Here is a 19,597-nt window from a genome sequence, read left to right on the forward strand (position 1 = left end):
GAGTGACTTTACACTTATTTTCACTCGATTCGAGTGAAATCTGTGACTCGAACTATAAAGTGAAAATAATCTTAATTATTCTCTCGAAGTGTCGGAGTAAATTGTGGTACGCTGGTTCCGAGCAACTCGGGTCGAGTGAAAATTTACTTGAACCGAATGGCTCAGTTGCGTAGCCCGCGCAAGAGACGTGCCATGTTACAATGTCGGGCTTACGTGATGTATATTTGTGTTTATACCTAAAGATTTCGAAGAATTGTGGATATTAGTGCGTGGATTTTGTGAATATCGTGTTAAAAGACGAACATGTTTCCTAAGGTTGATATAACCTCACCACACGACATTTCTATCTATTATTTTCGAACGTTGATTAGGTTAATTTGCTAAAGTCTCCCATAAAACCGTCCGTCGCCGCCGACGACGAGGGTGCAGCCGGTCAGCTGATCGCCCGGGCATCCAGTATCGCCTGCACGAAGTTGTCCGTGTAGTGTTGCTGAAAGACCTTGACGGCCTTCCACAGACCCGAGATGCCCGGCTTCTGACCCTCGTACACCCGGGTGCTCACCGTCAGGCTCGTCACCGACGTCGCGGTCATGCTTGCACGGTGGTGATTCCGCGGGCACAGATCGTAGCCGCGACGGCTTCGCGACGCCTCCTCGTGGATGGGATCGTCGTGCATCGTGTCCTGATACCGACGAAGAGCCTCCTCCTCGCGTGCGACCGCATTGCAACTCACGGCTTCCCGATTCGTTTTTCCTTAAACTAACTATTAGTTAGTTTACCAATAGGTTGGAACAACTGGGCCTTAGCAAATTAACCTAACCAACGTTTTAAAATAACAGGTAGAAATGCTATGTGGTGAGTCTTAAGAAACATGTTCGCCTTTTAAGTAAAACTTTACTCTAAGAACGAGCGAACAGCAAAATCAGACACCTGAAGAAGGCACTCTGATCGAGTGCAAGTTTTCACTCAAATACACGAGTCAAATTTCGCTCGAGCGCGCGAGTGATCTAATCACTCGACAAATCGAGTCAATATTCACTCAATAAGATATGTTCCATTTTCACTCTTTGCTCGAGTAAATTTCCACTCGATTAGAGTGATATTTCACTCGAAAAAATTTAGAGAGCACATTAGCATCATCCAAGCAAATTATATTTCTAAAATAATATTATTAACGCGCCAGAAACTAAAGAAAATTTCTATTTTTTGAACAATTATTTAAATATCTGTAGAACTTAAATTTGAAATGCATGTATAAATCATATATGTATCTGTACCTATATATATGTGGACTTTTAGGAAGAATTTCTCGTAATATGTGTGTAATATACATGTATATCTTTTTCACAAATATAGATATTTATCACAAATATAATATTTAGGAGTACAACGTTACCTTTTTGGGAAATAGAAAAACTCTTCCATGTGCCAAATATTCGCTTACCATTCAAAAGATAAATATATAATCACATCACAAACACACACATACACATATTTCATCTTTTATCTAATACTTAATAATTCTTTAACTATAAGAATTTTTATGAATAAAATGTGATGGCGAAATTATTACGCGTACGCGATGAATCACTCTGGATCTTTATTAACAGTTTTTATTCTAGATAATCGATCGCGGTTTTAATTTAACACCTCTTGCCACGCCATTCGGTCATTTTCCGATAAAGCGCCCCATGAATTGCATCGAAAATACACATAAGGTTGCTATACTTAGAACTATGAGTAGAGTAGGTAACATGCTCACAATGAGTTTGCCAGTAAATTATTTAATATTTAAGAAAGATAGATAGATATATAGAAGACGAGAGGGAAACATAAAGAAAGTTATTAGAGTTTTTACATTATGGTACTTTAAAGACGACAAACGTGCCGTGTTTGATACAAAACGCATATGAATAAGCACAGCAATCTCCACTTTGAATTTGCTATTAAGAATTCTACAAAGGTACACTGAGAAAAAAAAATCGTTGATTCAAAGAAATATTATTTGATTTAACTAAATGCAGCGGTCACGGGCTGTCAAGCTAACATTTGTTAATTCAAAAAATATTATATTGAAATAAATTCAGAATTTCTTAATATTACTCACGTATATTTGATTTAAATATATTAATATTTGCATTAAACAAATCACTACAACTAAACGAGTTTAGTCAAATTAACGACATTTTTTTCTCAGTGTAAGTTTAATGTTGATGATATCCAATATAACAAACACAAAAGTTTTTTAAAGATACGTAAAGACGCATCAAGATAAAGTATAAATCCGTTATTAATCAAGATATGAGGAAATATTCTTGCCAAGCATCCAATAACTACGTATGAAATACCAAAGGACTTTATTTACGCCAGGACATTTTAATTTAACAAAAAATAAAATATTCTTGCTTCTCGAGAAAGTTTTAAAAAATTTAAGATTCAGGACTCACCTAAAATTTCAGGATCATATTTAGAAGTTCGAATATGTATATACCTAAAGATATATTTAAGAATTAACGTTTAAAAATATTTAGAAATATTCAGCAAAAATTAAGTACAAACAAGAATGGAAAAATAGCAAGTTCTAAGAGATTTTATCATCTCATTCTTTCTCTTTCAAAATATCTTAATGTTTAAGGAAAAATTAACTGAAAATTGATCAAAAAATCTGCAACTGAAGAATTAGATTGATCTATATATGTTTCATGCTTTAAGACTACACAAAATCTCAAAACGGTACACATAAAAAAATGAAGATATGGAATACAGGAGTATAGTTATAAGTTAGTACTAACAAGGATAAAAATAAATCTACCGATAAAGAGACCTGAAAAAAAGAAAAATTATATAGAGGGTGGACGACACAATAGATAATTAAACGTTTACTCTCCGCGTCGAAGTAAAAATTAAATTTAAGCTGCTAATAAAGAGACAAAGAAGAGGAAGGAATGGGCGGGAGGGGAAAAAGATCGAGTCAAAGCGAAAGGGGTTGGTAGAAACAGCGAGGGGGTGGCAAGAGGGCGATATGCGTGGGCAGGCTTCGACGCAGGGGTTTCCCAACTGCGCAATGTCGCTATCCGTTATCGACCGGTTCGCAAGCGCTATAAATACTGGGCACCAGGCTCTCGCTACCCTCTATAGTCCTCCCTCTCTGTCCTAGAGTTTACCCTCGACCGACACCCACCTACATATTCCCTACGATGTCTCTCTCTCTCTCTCTCTCTCTCTCTTGCTCTCTCTTCATCCCTCTTACGACTAAACCATCCTCCACCGTTTACCGTAGTTATCCCCCCCCCGCGCGCGTGTGCATGTATGTATGTGTGCGAGTATATGTCTTACTCTCTCTCTCTCTCTCTCTCTCGTTTATTTCCCCTTTTCTCTCCCTACGTTCCCTCTCTCTTTCTCTCTCTGAGTCAACGAGGGGCGGAAAACCTTGACCTTCAAAAGAGCGTCAGAGGGCGAACATGGCGCTCTTTCCATCCTCTCTCGGTACTCCCCTTCCCATCTGGTTTCTCCCGCCCTCCCGTCTTCTCCTCTTGCTGCCCGCTACCACCTCGTCTTTTCTACTGCCGCTTTCAGACTATGATGATGGCCTAGCTCGCGCTCTCTCTCTTTCTCCCTTTCTCTTTCATCTCATTTCTGCAACGAGTAACAAACATTACATCGTTGTTTCTTTGCTATTTCGCGAGTCGCACGAATGGCTCTCGCCATTTCGATTATTACATACACATATACCGTACCATAAGAATCTTTACGATGTATTAAGTACACTTGAAGAGAATATAGAATACCTCCGGCTCTTTCGAAAGCTTTGATATATGTGTTGCGATGAACGTGAACTAATTCACTATACCTATACTACTATAAATGCGCCTTTTGTTTCTATAATATCGATTAATCTCACTCTTCGTCTTACCAAGTGTTACTGTCTCTTCACATTTCTTTTCTTCTAGTACAGTAAATAAATTTCTAAATTTTCATTACCAAAACTATCTACCGATGCAACGTAAATGTTTACAAGTCTTCAAAATCAAATTGGCCAAATATCGATTAGAAAACAAGAATAATTGCAACTGTACGAATCGATAAAGCTACTTCTTTCTCACGAAATAAAAACTTACGATCAGTCTCGTGACCTAGTCGCACCTTTTTGGTGGTCAAGAAGGAGTTATGTGTCTGTCGAGTCGTAAAATATCGCAGACTCTTCCTCGGAAAGAAACCGAATCTTCCATCTACGTCGCATACGTACCGCGCAAAGATAGATTTTTCGTATACGATAATAAAGCCGTTAATAAAGTGTTGATCATTGTCAAGCCATGGACAATTCGGAAAAGAATCACGGCGAGAATATCGAACGCAGAGAATGCTAAAGCAAATATTGTTCCGCGAACAAAACAAGCTCGAGAGAGCAGATCGGAAATCGATATGTCACTCAATAATTACGATAAAATAGTTTTAGTAGTACAAAGTAGTAATTAATACACTTAATTTTCAAGATGTAAATGTAACGTATATATTAATCATAATATATAAATAATAACTTATAAATTTAGTTAGTAATTAAAGAATTCTGATAAATAATGGCATTTTGTTAAGACATTTTGAACTTTTGTTGATGAAAAACCTATTTGAATTTGTGATTAACACTCGCCCAGACATCCTGGGATACTTTTAAGTCTAAAGGGTTTTTGAAAGCGTTTCTGTGTTACAAAAAATCTATAAAAATTCATGTATCATCTTTAAGGTTTCAAAAAGTGATTTTTATACTTACAGAGGCTGAAAATGTTGTAATTTTTTTGCCAAAAGCGCTGAAGCCCTTCCCGTGGGAGTAATAAATAAAAAATCGACTGTACCTTAAGGCTCCTGGGTAGTCACCGCGGCCATATTGGATTCTTATTACTATCGAGGCGAGGAAAACACCCAATTTTGTTGTGCATGCCATTTTCAAATAAAAAGACATTTCAATAAAACATCACTATAGATCGTTTCAGAACACTTCCAAAATTGGCCAAAAACTACCCTTTTCCCTCGACAATAAACAAACAGCCATAAAACGAAGCCTAAACATACGGGAAAAACAGCCGTTTAACGACTGTGAAAGGAGGTGAAAACGTTCCTTCCGCATGCAAATCTTACTTTTCGGCCAATTTTACGACTTTCACGAATACGTTAAACGTTAGAGCACAAGCACAGAGCAAATAATAAAGAAATAGCACGCACAACAAAATAGATTGTCAACATGTCACAAGACAGAATTCTCCATTGGAGAGAGTGAGAGGAGAGAGTGACGTCGCCACCGTCAACGCAGAGTTCTCACCATCAGGAGCCGTAAAAGGCCCACGGTGTCCGCGCAGTGTTAAGAATCTCAATGATTCCGGAATATACTTATTGTATAATATTATCTTTTCAAGAATATATAAGAGTCAAAGTTGTTTCGACTTTCTGACGAAATATTTTTGACGATGTCTTTAATTTCGATTAATAGCAATAAACTAATCTTAGAAGACAAAAATACAGGAATCTACATTTATTATAGTTTTACACACGTTGCATTAGACTCGACAATATTTACTTCTCTACCAGAGACAAAGAGACTACACGAGGATCTTGATGGCCAGTCTCAAAATCACGATATTTCGAAGCGTTGCGCAATTCTCTTCCGCCTTCTCCTCGTTCGTCTTCCTCGGTTTGTCAGCTGGTTTCAAGGTCAACCGCCCGAGGGACCGATCTCAGACAAGGTGGGGAGGGGGGGGGGAACGGTCTTTCAAATCGCGCCACGTGCAAAGAAAAAATGTAGCCGAAACGACGCTCGATTATGTCATATCTTTGCGGTGCGGCCGCGGCGGTGTTGGTGGTGCGGTGGCGCGGTCACGGCTTAGCTCGGAATCGATTGATCAAAATGAACAAAATCACTCATAATACTCGATATTTTTAGAATTTCTCTTTATAAACCAATACAGTTATACGAGAATTACTCGTGCTATGCCAGAGAAGAGTAAGTACTTGATGATTTCGATTTCGAAAGTTTACAGAGATTCAAACGGTAAAACTATTAAGTAAAAATTTATTGACGTTAAAATGTTTGGAAATAAAATTTACGTATATATCAATAATCTTAAAAAATTATCGCGCGAAGAGTTTTACTATCGAAGAGTTTTTTTATCATTTTCATCTTGAAAGAAAATTAAAATAAGAATTATATGACTAGTAGAAAAACTTGTTAAGACAATAAAAAATGATTAGCGAGTAATTAAATGTGGGAATTATAGAACAAAATATAATGTATTAAAATCTATTCTTCACGCTATATTTTCCTCATTTTATTGAATAAATAAGCCTCCATGTAAGTATATATCTATATTTTGACAATCGGATAGAATCGAGCCTAGGAAGGACACTGTCTGATTGTGAATGTAATTTCGTGTACCTATGTTAGGCAATTGAAAGCCGTTTATTTCAATGTAAAATTGTAAAACATGATAGTCCTTGACGTCGTCCAAAAAAAAGAAACACATATATACTCACTCTTTCCCGATATATCTAAAGCCATATATCTTTCTTATATAAAAATTATTCCTGTGATATATGTGTTATATATATATATATATATATATATATATATATATATATTGTTATTGCATTTATCGTTGCAATTTGAAACAGTCAACGGAAAGTCGAAAAGTTAAAAAAAAAGGATTTTCTTTGATCCTCGTAATGTCAAATATAGATTAGAGAAGAGACGTGCGAGAATTGCGATTTAAACAATGGCCCTTCGATGTTCCCTGGCTCGAGCGAACCTATTTAAAAGATAGGTGTAGTGGAATTGGTAAGCGGCACATTCAACGATATTCTGTTATCGACATGCATACCCCTCACGAGATGAACGAGCCCGGCCACCTGATTGGCATCCGCAGAAATCGCACCATAGTTTAATCAATACATTCGCGAAGAATTTATGCTCGACGCGAAATTTAATCGTGCGTTCTAAATATTTACAGAATTTCTTGCTTTTATCTATTGTCTATTCTCTGAAGAATTGTCACAGCCAAACTAAAGAAATGACGAGAGAGATTTTGTTTCATCAATAGATATTTATTAGGAACATCGCTGAAAAATGACGATTTCTCATCTCGCGTAATATATCAGTCCTAGTTTCGTTAAATTTATTTATTATACTCCAATTAATTTTATTATAATTATTCACGACACGTGCTTTCTCTTTACTTCTGTTACTAATCTGACATTTTTATTTTTATACATATAAGTATTAATTTATATTTGTATAGATTAACTTTATTCTAATTAGATGTATTGAAAACAATTAATTCCAAATTTTACGAGTATATCGATACGTGTTTACCTTTTTCAAACTTCTTTCCTTTTCAAACCTTTTTCGAACTCGATCGGCGTCGGTAAAGAAGACCGGCGAACTATATCTGTCCTTGTATAGACAAAGATATAGACAAGAATAGCACGCTACATTGCACGCACACATACGCACGATGCACGTCGACATTATACTTTTATATTACGCTTCCAAATCTTGATTTGGAGGGTTTATCGATGTTTTTCTTGTTGTGCAATTCGGGGGAACTTGTTTTCGCGTTCGTACCAATGGTATATCTCTTATATGAAATACATCTTGTGACGAGCTGACAGCTCGCCGCAACTCGAGACGCCATATTGGGATAAAAGTAGGATAAGGAAATCTGTACTTCCATAATTTTTTCTCGTTTTCTATATAAAATCAGAGTTTCCCCGAATCATTAATGTATGTACTGCAATTCTGGAGAAAGATTTTTAATTCTGTCAAATTAATACGACGCTACGTGCCGACAAAAAATGCCGGTAAAACAGACGGCTCCAGCATCCCCTTAAGGTTATTCTACATAGAAGTCGTAGTCGTGAGTTGTAAGAAATTGACCAATCACAGATTGAATATTCTCCTCAACTTCGAATGTGATTGGTCAATTTCTTACAACTCACGACTACGACTTCTATGTAGAATAACCTTTACGTAACACGCAATGCAAATAGATAAAAAAAGGCAGTAAAAATAAAAATTTTGACTTTTATTCTCGTGATAAGTATACGTAAGTATTCAATCTCTAAGTATCCAATAATATTCTCTATCAACGTTATTTGTTATTCGTTGAAATTACCCGCATAGAGCAGAGCAGAGGTGAGAACACTAGCATTTTTCGTGTTCGGTGTTACATACGTTCGAATAAATAACCGGCAACACACAAGTGCGCGTCGGCGGCGGCGGATCGCGTGAATAGATAACCACCAGACACGCGGGTGACTCAGAAACGCAAATAAGGAAGAAAATATCATTCGGTTACGCTCGCCGCAAAGACAGAACGTCGCGCAACAAAAACGGCGATCTAACGACGTCTCGTATAAGTCGTAAGTAATTCTCTCTCAAACTTTATAACGGATAATTACTGATTAATGATTTTGGTCTGACTGGAAAAACTAATATTATGTCGCGACTTCCAAGTAAAAGTTACTTGACTTACATATGTTTTGTTTAAATCGAAAACAAAACGCAATGTGAAATTTTTTCGTCCAACTTATCAAAGTCGAAATACAACCGTTCTCGAGACGTTGATGTAATCTTTCTTTATTAATATACGATTCAATTTGCGGGCGATTTTTTAAAACCATATCCAATCTGCGTATCACTCTATATGTTCTATTCACAAAACTGTGTAGCTCGTCTATTCAGCGTATTTGACTTAAAAAAGAACGTATAGCGTTCAAGTTCCCGGAACCATATTGCTACGAAAATCGCTTTGAAAATTACTCTTGTAGCTCTCCTAAAATATTCACATTTGTCTTTACGTTTTTTATTTTCTTTTCTTTTAATTTTCATCAATCCTGTGTAAATATTATTTAGTTACAAAAAAGAATTTTTATAAAGATAAGTCATTTTAAGCCCAAAAGTCTTTTATATTTATATATGTACACACACACACACACACACACACACACACACACACACACATATATATATATATATACACAAGGTATCGATTGCGACGTCACACGCAATGCATTACCAAATCCATCATAACTTGACAAGTTCCATATTTCATCGTGTCATTGTTAATGAGAATACTTGTGCTCCTTGTTTTACTTCCTTTTTACTTCCTTAGTTTTTACATCCTTAACATCTGGCTCATAACAAATGCAAATATTGGTAACATTTCCGCAGAATATTTTCGCCTTTCGTTCGATTAACGTAGGAGCGAGCTACAATTTCGTCAATTGCCCCACACACCATACACGTATGTATAATACGCCAGAAAATATTATAAAAGACAATTAGCAATATCCTTCGTCGGAAAGCTTCGTTGAAATAAAGCATTGTGACAATGTATCGACAATGTATCGAATGCAAAAAACGGAAACGATCGACATCGGTTCGTAACGTAAATAAAAAGAATCAAATGAGATACTCACTGCCGGGGTGCCGCGCCGTGCGTTAATCGAAGACCATCATTGCCGATCGTTGACGAGGGAGACGCGCCGACGCGCGTCGCGTCGTATCTCGTATATTCGCCGCAAGCATCCCGTGATTCGCGTGTCTCTGCTCACGCTCATTGTCAGTTCCCTTTCGCACGCACGCACACACCGACTACGCGGACGTAACCGAGACCGAGACCGAGACCGAGACCGAAAGCGAGAGCGAGAGCGAGCGAGCGAACGAACGAAAGCCTGACTCTGGAGGCCAGTGCTGGCGAATTCGACATTCGACAACCAGGCGCCCGCACCGCGCCGCGCTGCTCGCTCGCGAGAGGAACGTTCTCGAAAATCCATCGGGGCTGGAGAGATCAGGAGAGACGGTGATAGGAAGAGAAAGAAAGCCGCGAAAACCAATGGACACGACACTCGCCGAATTCGAGGCGAGAAAGAAAGGCGAGTTTGCCGTTTGGCTCGATTCTCGATTCTCGCGGTCGAGAGAAGGTTGCCGGCTGCCGCCTTGGCACTGACAGTGGCCGGAGTAACCCTCGCGCCTCGCGTCTGCTCGCGCCTAGCAACACCGAACGCCAAACTGAAGGCAGCCGGGTACTCTCCCTCTTGCTCCCCCCCTCCCGAGGGGAGGGGGAGCCACCCAACCGTTCCCCTCTTCCGTCCTCCTCGCTGATCTGCGAACGGCCTCCATCGTGCGCTCGCGCTCTCTGTCTCTCTTCCCCCGCTCTCGCTATCGCGAACTTCACCTTCTCGTCCCGTTCACCGCGGTCGCTCGCTCGCTCCGTTTGAATTCGAATGCTCCGTGTCCACTCTCTCGCCATCGCGCATCGTTATGAAACAACCACGTGTCGCATTTCTCCCATCCGATAGCCGCGACGCGTATTCTTGATTTGCGAGCGCCCCGCGCGTCTCGTAACGTACTTACATACAAATCTATCGGTCAGTTTTTCTCACCGATTCGCGCGTTACCTCGACGCCACTCGACACTGGCCAAGTCGGCCTCGACCAGCCTCGACCGCGCGGCGGCCGGCGCGGTACCACCGGATAACCGGAGTCCGGAGTACCGGCTCCGCGCGCGCGAAACTCGCGGCCGCGCACGCTGATTGGTTGAACGGTGCCGCCGCGGCCAATCGCGATCTCGCGCATTTATCTACTCTCGTGCACATACTGCACATCCGCCGCTCGCTTCACGCCGGCACCACCATCGCCATCGCCATCGACACTGCTGCTGTTACTGTTACTGTTATTGCTTCTGCTATTGCTATTGCTGCTGCTGCTGCTGTTTCAGAAGGCTACAGTGGAGAAAATTGGTCCGGCGATCGCCGGATGACGCCCGGAGGTCCTGCCGCGCGAATCTACCTTTTTTCCTAATGCAACAAGACCTATATAGTGTACTCTAAGCATATACTATACTATGCGAAATCTGAATAATTTTTTTCATTCGAAACCATACTTTCGAAAAACATTCGTCACGATCACGAAATGATCTCTGAAATAGAGACGACAATTAAAAGCAATATCTACCTGCCTGGTCGCGATCGCTAATAAAATAAGCAAAATTTCATTCATATTCCAATCGGGCATGATATATGCTGACATTGCTGACAATAGAAATCCATACTTGACATAGTTGGCGAGTAATTTATTCAGATTTTGAAATATAATAGCTTAGTCTCTTGGTATAATAACGACCAGCGATTCTAGCCACGGTGCGGCACGACGCGTTGCATTTTATCATGCATAAACGTTCGGCCAATCTTCATACGGTTACCGCCTCGTTTCATGCCGTTACTTCGATAACGGCATCGATTCGACTCGCCATCGAGTCCGATCTTGTTAAGCCGATCGCGCGCACAAAGTTACATAAAAGCATAAGCATCTAGAGTCTAGATACTCTAGAATTCCAGATCAATAAGATATAATATATAGCGTAAGCCTAACTAGATGCAGCTCATGTTAATCAAGCGTTCATACAGCACCACGCCGTACAATTTTCGTCCACTATTTAAATTGACATTTAATGGAAAACTTTAACGCCTACGTTTCACCTAATAAAAAGGTCGAGATATTGATATTTCTCAGTGAGAACGACTTGTTTTTTCCCACGAATTAACAAAAATAATTATGCTTGCTCAATTTTAAGGTAATTTCTACGAACATTAGCCTTTTATTATAAGATTTATTAATGAAAGAGAGAGAGGAGAGAGAGAGAGAGATTTCATTGGAATTTTTAGTTTACAGAAATCTCGCTAGAAAAAGGTTAATGTTAAATTTAAACAATAGATATATGATTTGTGTATTTTCCATCAAATTTGAAACGTGATGTATATTCGGATGAATACTCGAGAAAAAAAGATTCTCGATTACGTAACAATGCCTCAGGTGTAGATAAGGGAAAATGGAACAATTCTTGAGACACACATCGGACAATGCGAAGCACTGTATCCATTTAATCTGACAAACGAACTAATCGTCGAGCAAACGAGGAGGAACAGAGCCTTCGTCTTCGGTGCACGTTTTCTTTCCCCGTTTTTTTCCGTGACTCACTCTCGTCGTAGCCAGGACAAGGAGAAAAGGAACCGGGAACGAAGAAACGAGCCGAGTGAAATAAAGAACGCGTACGAAACGAATGATGAATGACGAATTGCGAACCCTCGTTTCTTCTCCTCGATATTTAAACCGTGAAGAGACAAAAAGAAACGTAAAAAAAATTACTAGTCTACTTAATATTTATTTAAATAAAGCGCGAATAAACGTATGTATTGAAATGATCGAGAAATAGATGTATATTTTGTATGTATTATTGTTCATGAAATTTTTAATCGATCTCTCAAGAAAGTATCTCGTAATAATCGTGACACATCGACATCGATAACTAGGGGGCTATTATTGGCGGATTTATGAAAAGGGTAATCGGAGTTATAATCACACACAAAAATAATGTCGAGAATAAACCTTCGTTAAGTATACACGGATTCCACGGACATAATTCTTTTGTATATTATATTTTATGTGTTACCACCATAAACCACCATAATACGATGAAGATTTAGCCACTAATTATTTAGCAGCACTTACGTTTAATTGGATCATTAAAGAAATCATTAGCGCGCGGTCAAAAGTCGTCCCGGTGCAGCACGTCGCAAAACTTGAAACATCGAAATGGATTTCAAGATACGCGTTCATGTTTGTTATATTTATATATTATATATAATACTTAAATATCTCGCCTCGAGATATTCAAAATTTATCACGTCATTTCCAGCATTAACCCTTTAACTATTTTAGGACAAAACGTTACTATAGTGGATCTTTTCTGTGCCTTGACACTTTGTCACTGTCAGGCAAGAATATTTTCAATTGTTTTAATCTGCGTTTGTTTCATCGAACGAACGTTCACGTTTTTTAGTCAAATTTTCATGGTCAAACTGGTACGAGCTGTACGTACGCGCGTCCAGCTCAATCATACCCAAAGCGTTAATATCGGACTATTTGTCGGTACTTGTAAAGCATTTGATTTAGAATTTCAAGTAGGATCTAACCGTATACAATTATTCAATGTATTCGATTATTATAGTTCTCAACCATAGTTACTTCGCGCATGAATCTTCTACATTTCTACGACTTGGCGAAAATTATGCTAACAATGTATTATACTGCTGCATGCTGATGAATGTATTATATACTGTACATTGTAACATATCCTTAATCAATTATATTTTGTGTATAGAAACTAATTAGAAAGTCAGTTCTCGCTACTTCAGCCGTGGGAAAACTTCTACACTTTGGCTGCTTGGAACAGTGTGCACAAATCTATTAATTTTTATTTACGTTATTTAATATTTAAATAACTTTGCCGAATCATTCAAAGAGAGATTTTATCGTTCCCGTCTTTATTAATATATACATACTCACTTTCAAACTATATACATACTCTATATTCCAAACGTTTTATAAAATGGTCCTGTCTCATATACATTTCACTTTTTTTTTACAAATCCTCTTTTTAACTCTTTTCCCCTTCGTGCCACACTCCCTAATAATGCTCGCGTCAAAATAACGCCAACTTAATAACTGTCTACATACATATTTCAACGGCTGATGTACTCAAAGAGACAAACAATAAGAATATGGCAAACTCTAGTTATTATTACGCATGTTGCATTGCCAGCAAATGTAAACACGTAACGTGCGGATGAACGGGATAATATGTAACGGTCAAACATCTTAGGCACATCTGTGTTCGTTAATACTTGTTATAATTTTGATAATACGTAGATAAAAAATATAATAGGTGAGAAACTTTATTAGAGTGCAAAAGTGAATCGACAGAACTGTAATTTTATAAGCGTGACCAAAAATTTTCAAAGTCAAAACTATAATCTTTGCGTCGTTCGTAGAATTTGGTTACGCATCGCATTGTGTACGTGCACGTGATGAATTTCTGGATCTAAAAATAACATACACACCGAGAACACACGTTTCTTGGAGAGAACGAGGAAATTATTATCGCTCATCGGCGATTTGCTTGAGTTTCCTGAGTAAATTATTCCCACTATCTTAACGATCGAAATAGAAAAGATAATTTAACTCAAAGATCAATTTATACAATGAACATTATAGTTTATTTGCTATTTACATTTAATAAAATAATAATTTGCTTATATATTTGCCTCTCTCTTAATTTAAAAATTGGTTTATATACATATGTATAATTTATAACAGCGATATATTTGTAGAAATGTATGCAGGAACCTCTTTGAACGACCGTTTGCCTTAATGATCACTCGGAAACAGATTCGAGCGGATAAAGACAGGTGTGTGGTATAGCCAGGACCTGATTACACTCGATCCATATGGACTTATCCCCAAAGCAATGAAATTTAAAAACCGATTTAAAAATTAGCGCGTAGCTTGCATCTCCCGAATGTACCGGAGACATAATCAAGCTTCCTACGATCTTAAGATGCAAATTATGAATGAAATGCTTCACTTTCCATTCAGTAATCAAAGTAATTAAGATATTTAAAGCGAAGAGAATGAATAATAATTGATTACTATTGCGAATCATTTGAAACAGTAATCCAACAATGATGATTAAAGCACCAGGACTGCGTTACATCGTTTTATACTTTTTTATAACATTAATAGCATTGTGACAATGTTGAACCAATGCTTTTTTTTTAAAAGACACAAAGTGATACCTTTTGTAGATTAATTTTACTTAATTTACTCGTTTAATTCGTATGAGTGTAAAGAACATTCTACATCTCGTCGCTATGGTCGCGAAACGGAATTTCGCGCGTTCCTCGTACCGGCCAAGCGAGAAAAGCTCGCGAGATGAAGAAATAAAGACGGCTCTTCCATCAGTCGGCGGCGGACGGACGAGTCCAAGCTGACACGCACACAAACGTAAAAGAAAAAAAAAGAAAAACGAAAGCAGAAGAAAGAAAGACGGAGGATGCTCGTCGCTCGTCCTCGCTTTACGACTTGATCCGAAAGCGAAGCCAAAAACGCACAAAAACGAGAAAGAGACGATGGAATGGAGGGAGCGAGCGAGAAAAAGAGACGGGAGTATTATTCAGAGGCTCCCCCTTCTGAGATGACATCCCCCCACGACCTTAGAACCGAGGCTGACCTTGACCGTGTCAACCCCCACCAGAGTAACTCGCGCGTCCCGGCTGCTTCACAGATCTCCGCACTTCGCGCAACGCGGTTTCGCTATCCTCGTTGTCTCCTTTCTCTCCCTCTCTCTCTCTCTCTCTCTCTCTTTCTCTCTCTCTTCAGCCCAGCAACGCAGCGTCATATTACGTGAGTGCCGTGTTGCTCGGCGCTGCTGCTGCTGCTGCTGCGGGCATCCTCGCTGCATCGACCGGTCGTAAGCGCGAGCACCCGGTTCCATCCCTCACGAAAGAGAGAGTGAGAGAGAAAAAGAGAGGAGAGACGTCTCCCGCTCTCCTGTCTCCTCGCTCTTGGCATTCTCGTTTTACGCTCGCTCGTCGCTCGTCAGCCAGCGATGGGCACTACCCAATTATCGACTTGGAATTCACAATCGGAGAGGAGCGTTCGCTGGTCGATATATACCGTATATGGTAATAGCGTGTTTTATCGAATGCGGAATGAAAGATGACGCGGAGAGAGAAAGAGACGAAGAGGGTAATGGGAGGAAGAGCGTACGCGAATGGACCTGTCGCTGACAATCTGGGTTATCTAAATCGGAGATAGCAATCACACCGATTTTGTATCGTAGTTCTGTGTTGTTCTATAATGTATATTGAACATGAGAAGAGATTTAGGATTTTAGCTGTACTGAAATGCTTTTAACTGTACATGCAGAAATAACCATTAGATTACGGGCAACTGGAGAACTTTCGTAGACATAATTTGGATTATCTTTATCTCAATTGAAAATGACTACGCCATTGCACCCGTCCTCTGTTTCTTTCAATTGTTCAAGTTCTATTTATGTAATGTATTCTTACGATTTTTATGTTATTATGTTATAACGTCATAATTAATGGCAATTTGCACGATTCTAATAAGAGTAATAAGGGGACATGATCAACAACGAGTGCTTTTACTTCTTCTCAACTATTTGTAGAATTATATATTTCGAGAAAAAAATATTAAGTGTAGCAAAAGTATGCGTGTATGAAAACACATCAATGTTAAATTTTTTATACAGCTGCATATATGTCAGTCGTGCAAAATATATATCACTTTTCAAATTATTCAAATCAATTATTCATCTCAAAGACACAATTAATATGACGAATATCCTAATGTCAACCGTACCAAACCAAACAATTTTTTTCTCAATGAAGCATTCTGCCAAATATTGTTCGAAATACACGTCGATTATAAAAAAAAGTCATTTAATACATCGATAATCTTTATGCGGCAAAGTTGATAGGGCGTAGTACACACAGCCACAGAAGATCCAATATATTCCGGCAGAGAATTCGGTCATGGTCGCCTCCTCCGATCTACGTCGCTCTGCAAATTCCACTCTCTCGTGGTCCACGAGCGAGCGGCAAAAACGTAGAGCGGAAAGGCCACGTTATCAGGGCCGCGAGGTCCTTCGAGATGAGTACGCGGAGGTATCGACACCTGTCGTACGCAAACGCGCCGATTTAAAAATGTCTTCCGGGACGAAGGAAAAAAACGGACGCAGGTCTTGTCAAAAATAACGATAAGTCGTAATATCGTTTTTTAAATCAAAACCGAAATTTTCCAAACGAGAATCATATTTGAAGAAATAATTAGCCGATCGTTTTCAATATCTACAGAATCAAAATCTCTCTCTGGAATTGAATCTTTACTTCATAAGGAACATTGAAAATCATGAAGAGCGTTGAAAAGCTTTGGCAAAACAAATTCCGTGTACATATTTTATATTTTCGACAGAGAGAGAGAGAGAGAGAGAGAGAGAGAAATAGCAAAACTACAATATCTATCTATGAATTCCATCACTTATTTAGCCGCTATTGTCTGTGTTCAAATAACACGCCACTGATGCGCCGGTTTTCAACTGTGCCCATCGACGAATAGGAGCAGGATCAGCATCGCGCGCGAGATTACTTTTTATTTAGAATGACACATTCTCTCTCTCTTTCTCCGCGTGTCCGTGAATGAATGTACCACTGACAGGGTGACAGGTCCGTGGTTCGATCAGTTTGATCCCGACCTTCATCCCGCGTATTCCTCGATTAAGAAGAGTATTCCCTGTTTAAGGGGAGGAAAAGGGTTTAAAATTATTCTACATGTTTATGGCCTGTTTATGACACTCGATGCCAGTTAATCACTAGCAATAAGAAGCTAAGTTAATTAACATTGCGTAGCCATCGGCCGTGATAGCGAGCGGAGTGGAACGGAGGTGGAGCGGATAAGATTCGTTTGAGAGATTTTGTGAGATCGAGAGCAATCGAAAGTACTCAGCTGTTAACCATGTGCCATGTGCTCGTCGTGCCGGCGCTATCGGCAAGGTCGGACGTCGGACAGGACAGCTCGCGAGTCGCGAGAGACACTGTCATTCTGGCAATGAAAATGGTGCGCGCAAGTCGCCGCGGCAAGTCGAAACACGAACACGTCGAAATGTAAACTCTGATATAGACTCACCCCTGTCGAATTTCTTGCCCTCCGGATCGATATCTTTCACGTTGAAAATATCCTCGAACAACACGCCCGCCATGTTGCTAAACACTGACTCACTGACTGCCCTGCACTCTGACGACTGATAGATGAAATGTCGCGTGCCAGTGTGTACAAACTGTTCCGGGACCCCCTGGCCCCTGGCCCTGGCGGCTCTGCGACCTGCGTCACTCTGCGTTCAGCAATCAGCTACAGAAAGATACTTTTTGCAACTGTTGTAAAATTCGTTAAACTGATCGGTGTATCGTGTATGTAAACCCTTAGCTTCGGCCGAAAAGGCCGAAATTAAAAACATACACCAATCAGATTTACAAATTTTACAACTGTTGCGAAACAGTTTTCTTTGATGCTGAATGCAGCCATTGTCTCGACTTTAAAATTAGAAAATTTTATGATTATTACAAAATATAAAATCAATTACAGAAGAACTTTTGACCGCAACATTTTCAAAGAAACCTTACAAACGAAAATATATGATGGCAAAAAGTTCTGATATTATACTGGAAACAATTCAATAAATAAATTGTAATCTTTAATTAACACATACACATTTCTGAATTAACATAATAAGTTTTGTAAAAATTATTTCTGTAATTTTGTTGCCAAAATTTTATTCTTAAAAATTTACGAAACTTGTGAAACTATAATCTTTATTTACTTCGTTGCTGTAATAATGTAATACATCTGCGATGTTTTCATGAATCACACACGCATCTCCTTTGTGCGTTACTCATCTTGTCATCCTTCATCAAAGATGAACCGACCTCTCGCGGCGAGTAAATAGCGCTAATAACATAAATTGTTTCAAAAATAAAAACCACAATTAAAGAAACTGACAATTAACAGCACTTCCTTACACAATACATATAATAATACGCAATAATAAATAAATATTGAAGGAAATCCTTTTGAAGATTACATAGCCGCATACAAACTCATAAATAAATTAACAGACATCAATTCCTATATTAATATTTTATCCTACTGAAAGAATCAAAAACAATTCCTAATCTGGAAATAGAAGAATGTTATTTTATGGAATTACGAAGGCGTCAGTTTCTTTCCAGACTATACTGTGTTATGCATTATTGACAAACCTGAACAACACCCGTTGATTTCAAACATCAGATAATGGATTCCGCGAAAAGAATAGAATAATAGATGATCTTTCGTCGTCTCTATTTACGTCCGTGACGTGCAATTCGTGATATCAATGTCGCGGTCGCCGCGATCTCGATAGTTTTGGAAAGACGGAAACGAGAAAACGCTCACGCGAGTGAGCTTGTAAATTTGTCGAAGCCATAGGTATATTGTTTACGCGAGGAAACAGTTCCGGCAATAAGCCGAAGATCGATGCAATTAAGAATGAACGACACTTACTGGGATTATTCGGAAGGCCTTGGTGCCATGGCTCGCGAACGTATTAACAGGGAGAGCCTAAGCCGCTAAGCGGACCATCGTCAGTTTTTACGCAGCGATGCCGCGTAATTTTGACGAGTGTGTTTTGGGGAGAATCATAAATCGTGCCTCGATGTAATGACACATATCGGCGCGGTACATTATATTATATTATGAAATTACAGATTTCCGTAAGATATAGCTCATTTAGATTCGCGAAAATTCAGCATCTTAAAAAACGACAAAGTATCAGGATATAATATATACATAATCGGTAAGGAGATCGCGCTATATAAAATTCCGAGAATTAAAAAAAAACAAGATTCCGAGAATTCTTAAAATTTAGGATTTTACAATTTACAATATATTAGAATAGTATGTATGTACATATACATATACATACATACGCATATCCTATTGTCCTGTAGACTACGCTTCCATTGAGTTCTTTTTTTTTCCAATGAGCATTGAGTTCATTTACGATTTAGATAACTCCTGCCATCTGTGGTCCGAATCGGAACTGAAGTATCGATCGTCGCTGTTTGTAGAAGGCTCATTGGTTCCCGGTCTT

The 19,597-nt window shown here is 38.9% G+C and overlaps 1 protein-coding gene across 2 annotated transcripts in view; it reads right to left on the minus strand.

Annotated features, from left to right (window-relative positions):
- Window positions 1–17,691, minus strand: part of LOC112462478 (DNA-directed RNA polymerases I, II, and III subunit RPABC3) — a 58,604-nt gene extending 40,913 nt beyond the window's left edge. Inside the window, exon 1 of one of the 2 annotated variants that reach the window (XM_025028275.1) lies at window positions 17,596–17,691. In XM_025028275.1, coding sequence (XP_024884043.1) covers window positions 17,596–17,668 — 73 coding nt within the window. In that variant the 5' untranslated portion in view covers window positions 17,669–17,691. Of the gene's footprint in view, window positions 1–9,465; window positions 10,493–17,595 lie in introns of those variants that run through there. The other variant, XM_025028284.1, reaches the window with a different exon arrangement.
- Between the last annotated feature and the right edge of the window lie 1,906 nt (window positions 17,692–19,597).

Source organism: Temnothorax curvispinosus, unplaced genomic scaffold (assembly GCF_003070985.1).
Source record: "Temnothorax curvispinosus isolate PA1 unplaced genomic scaffold, ASM307098v1 QBEX01001322.1, whole genome shotgun sequence".
NCBI lineage: Eukaryota > Metazoa > Arthropoda > Insecta > Hymenoptera > Formicidae > Temnothorax > Temnothorax curvispinosus.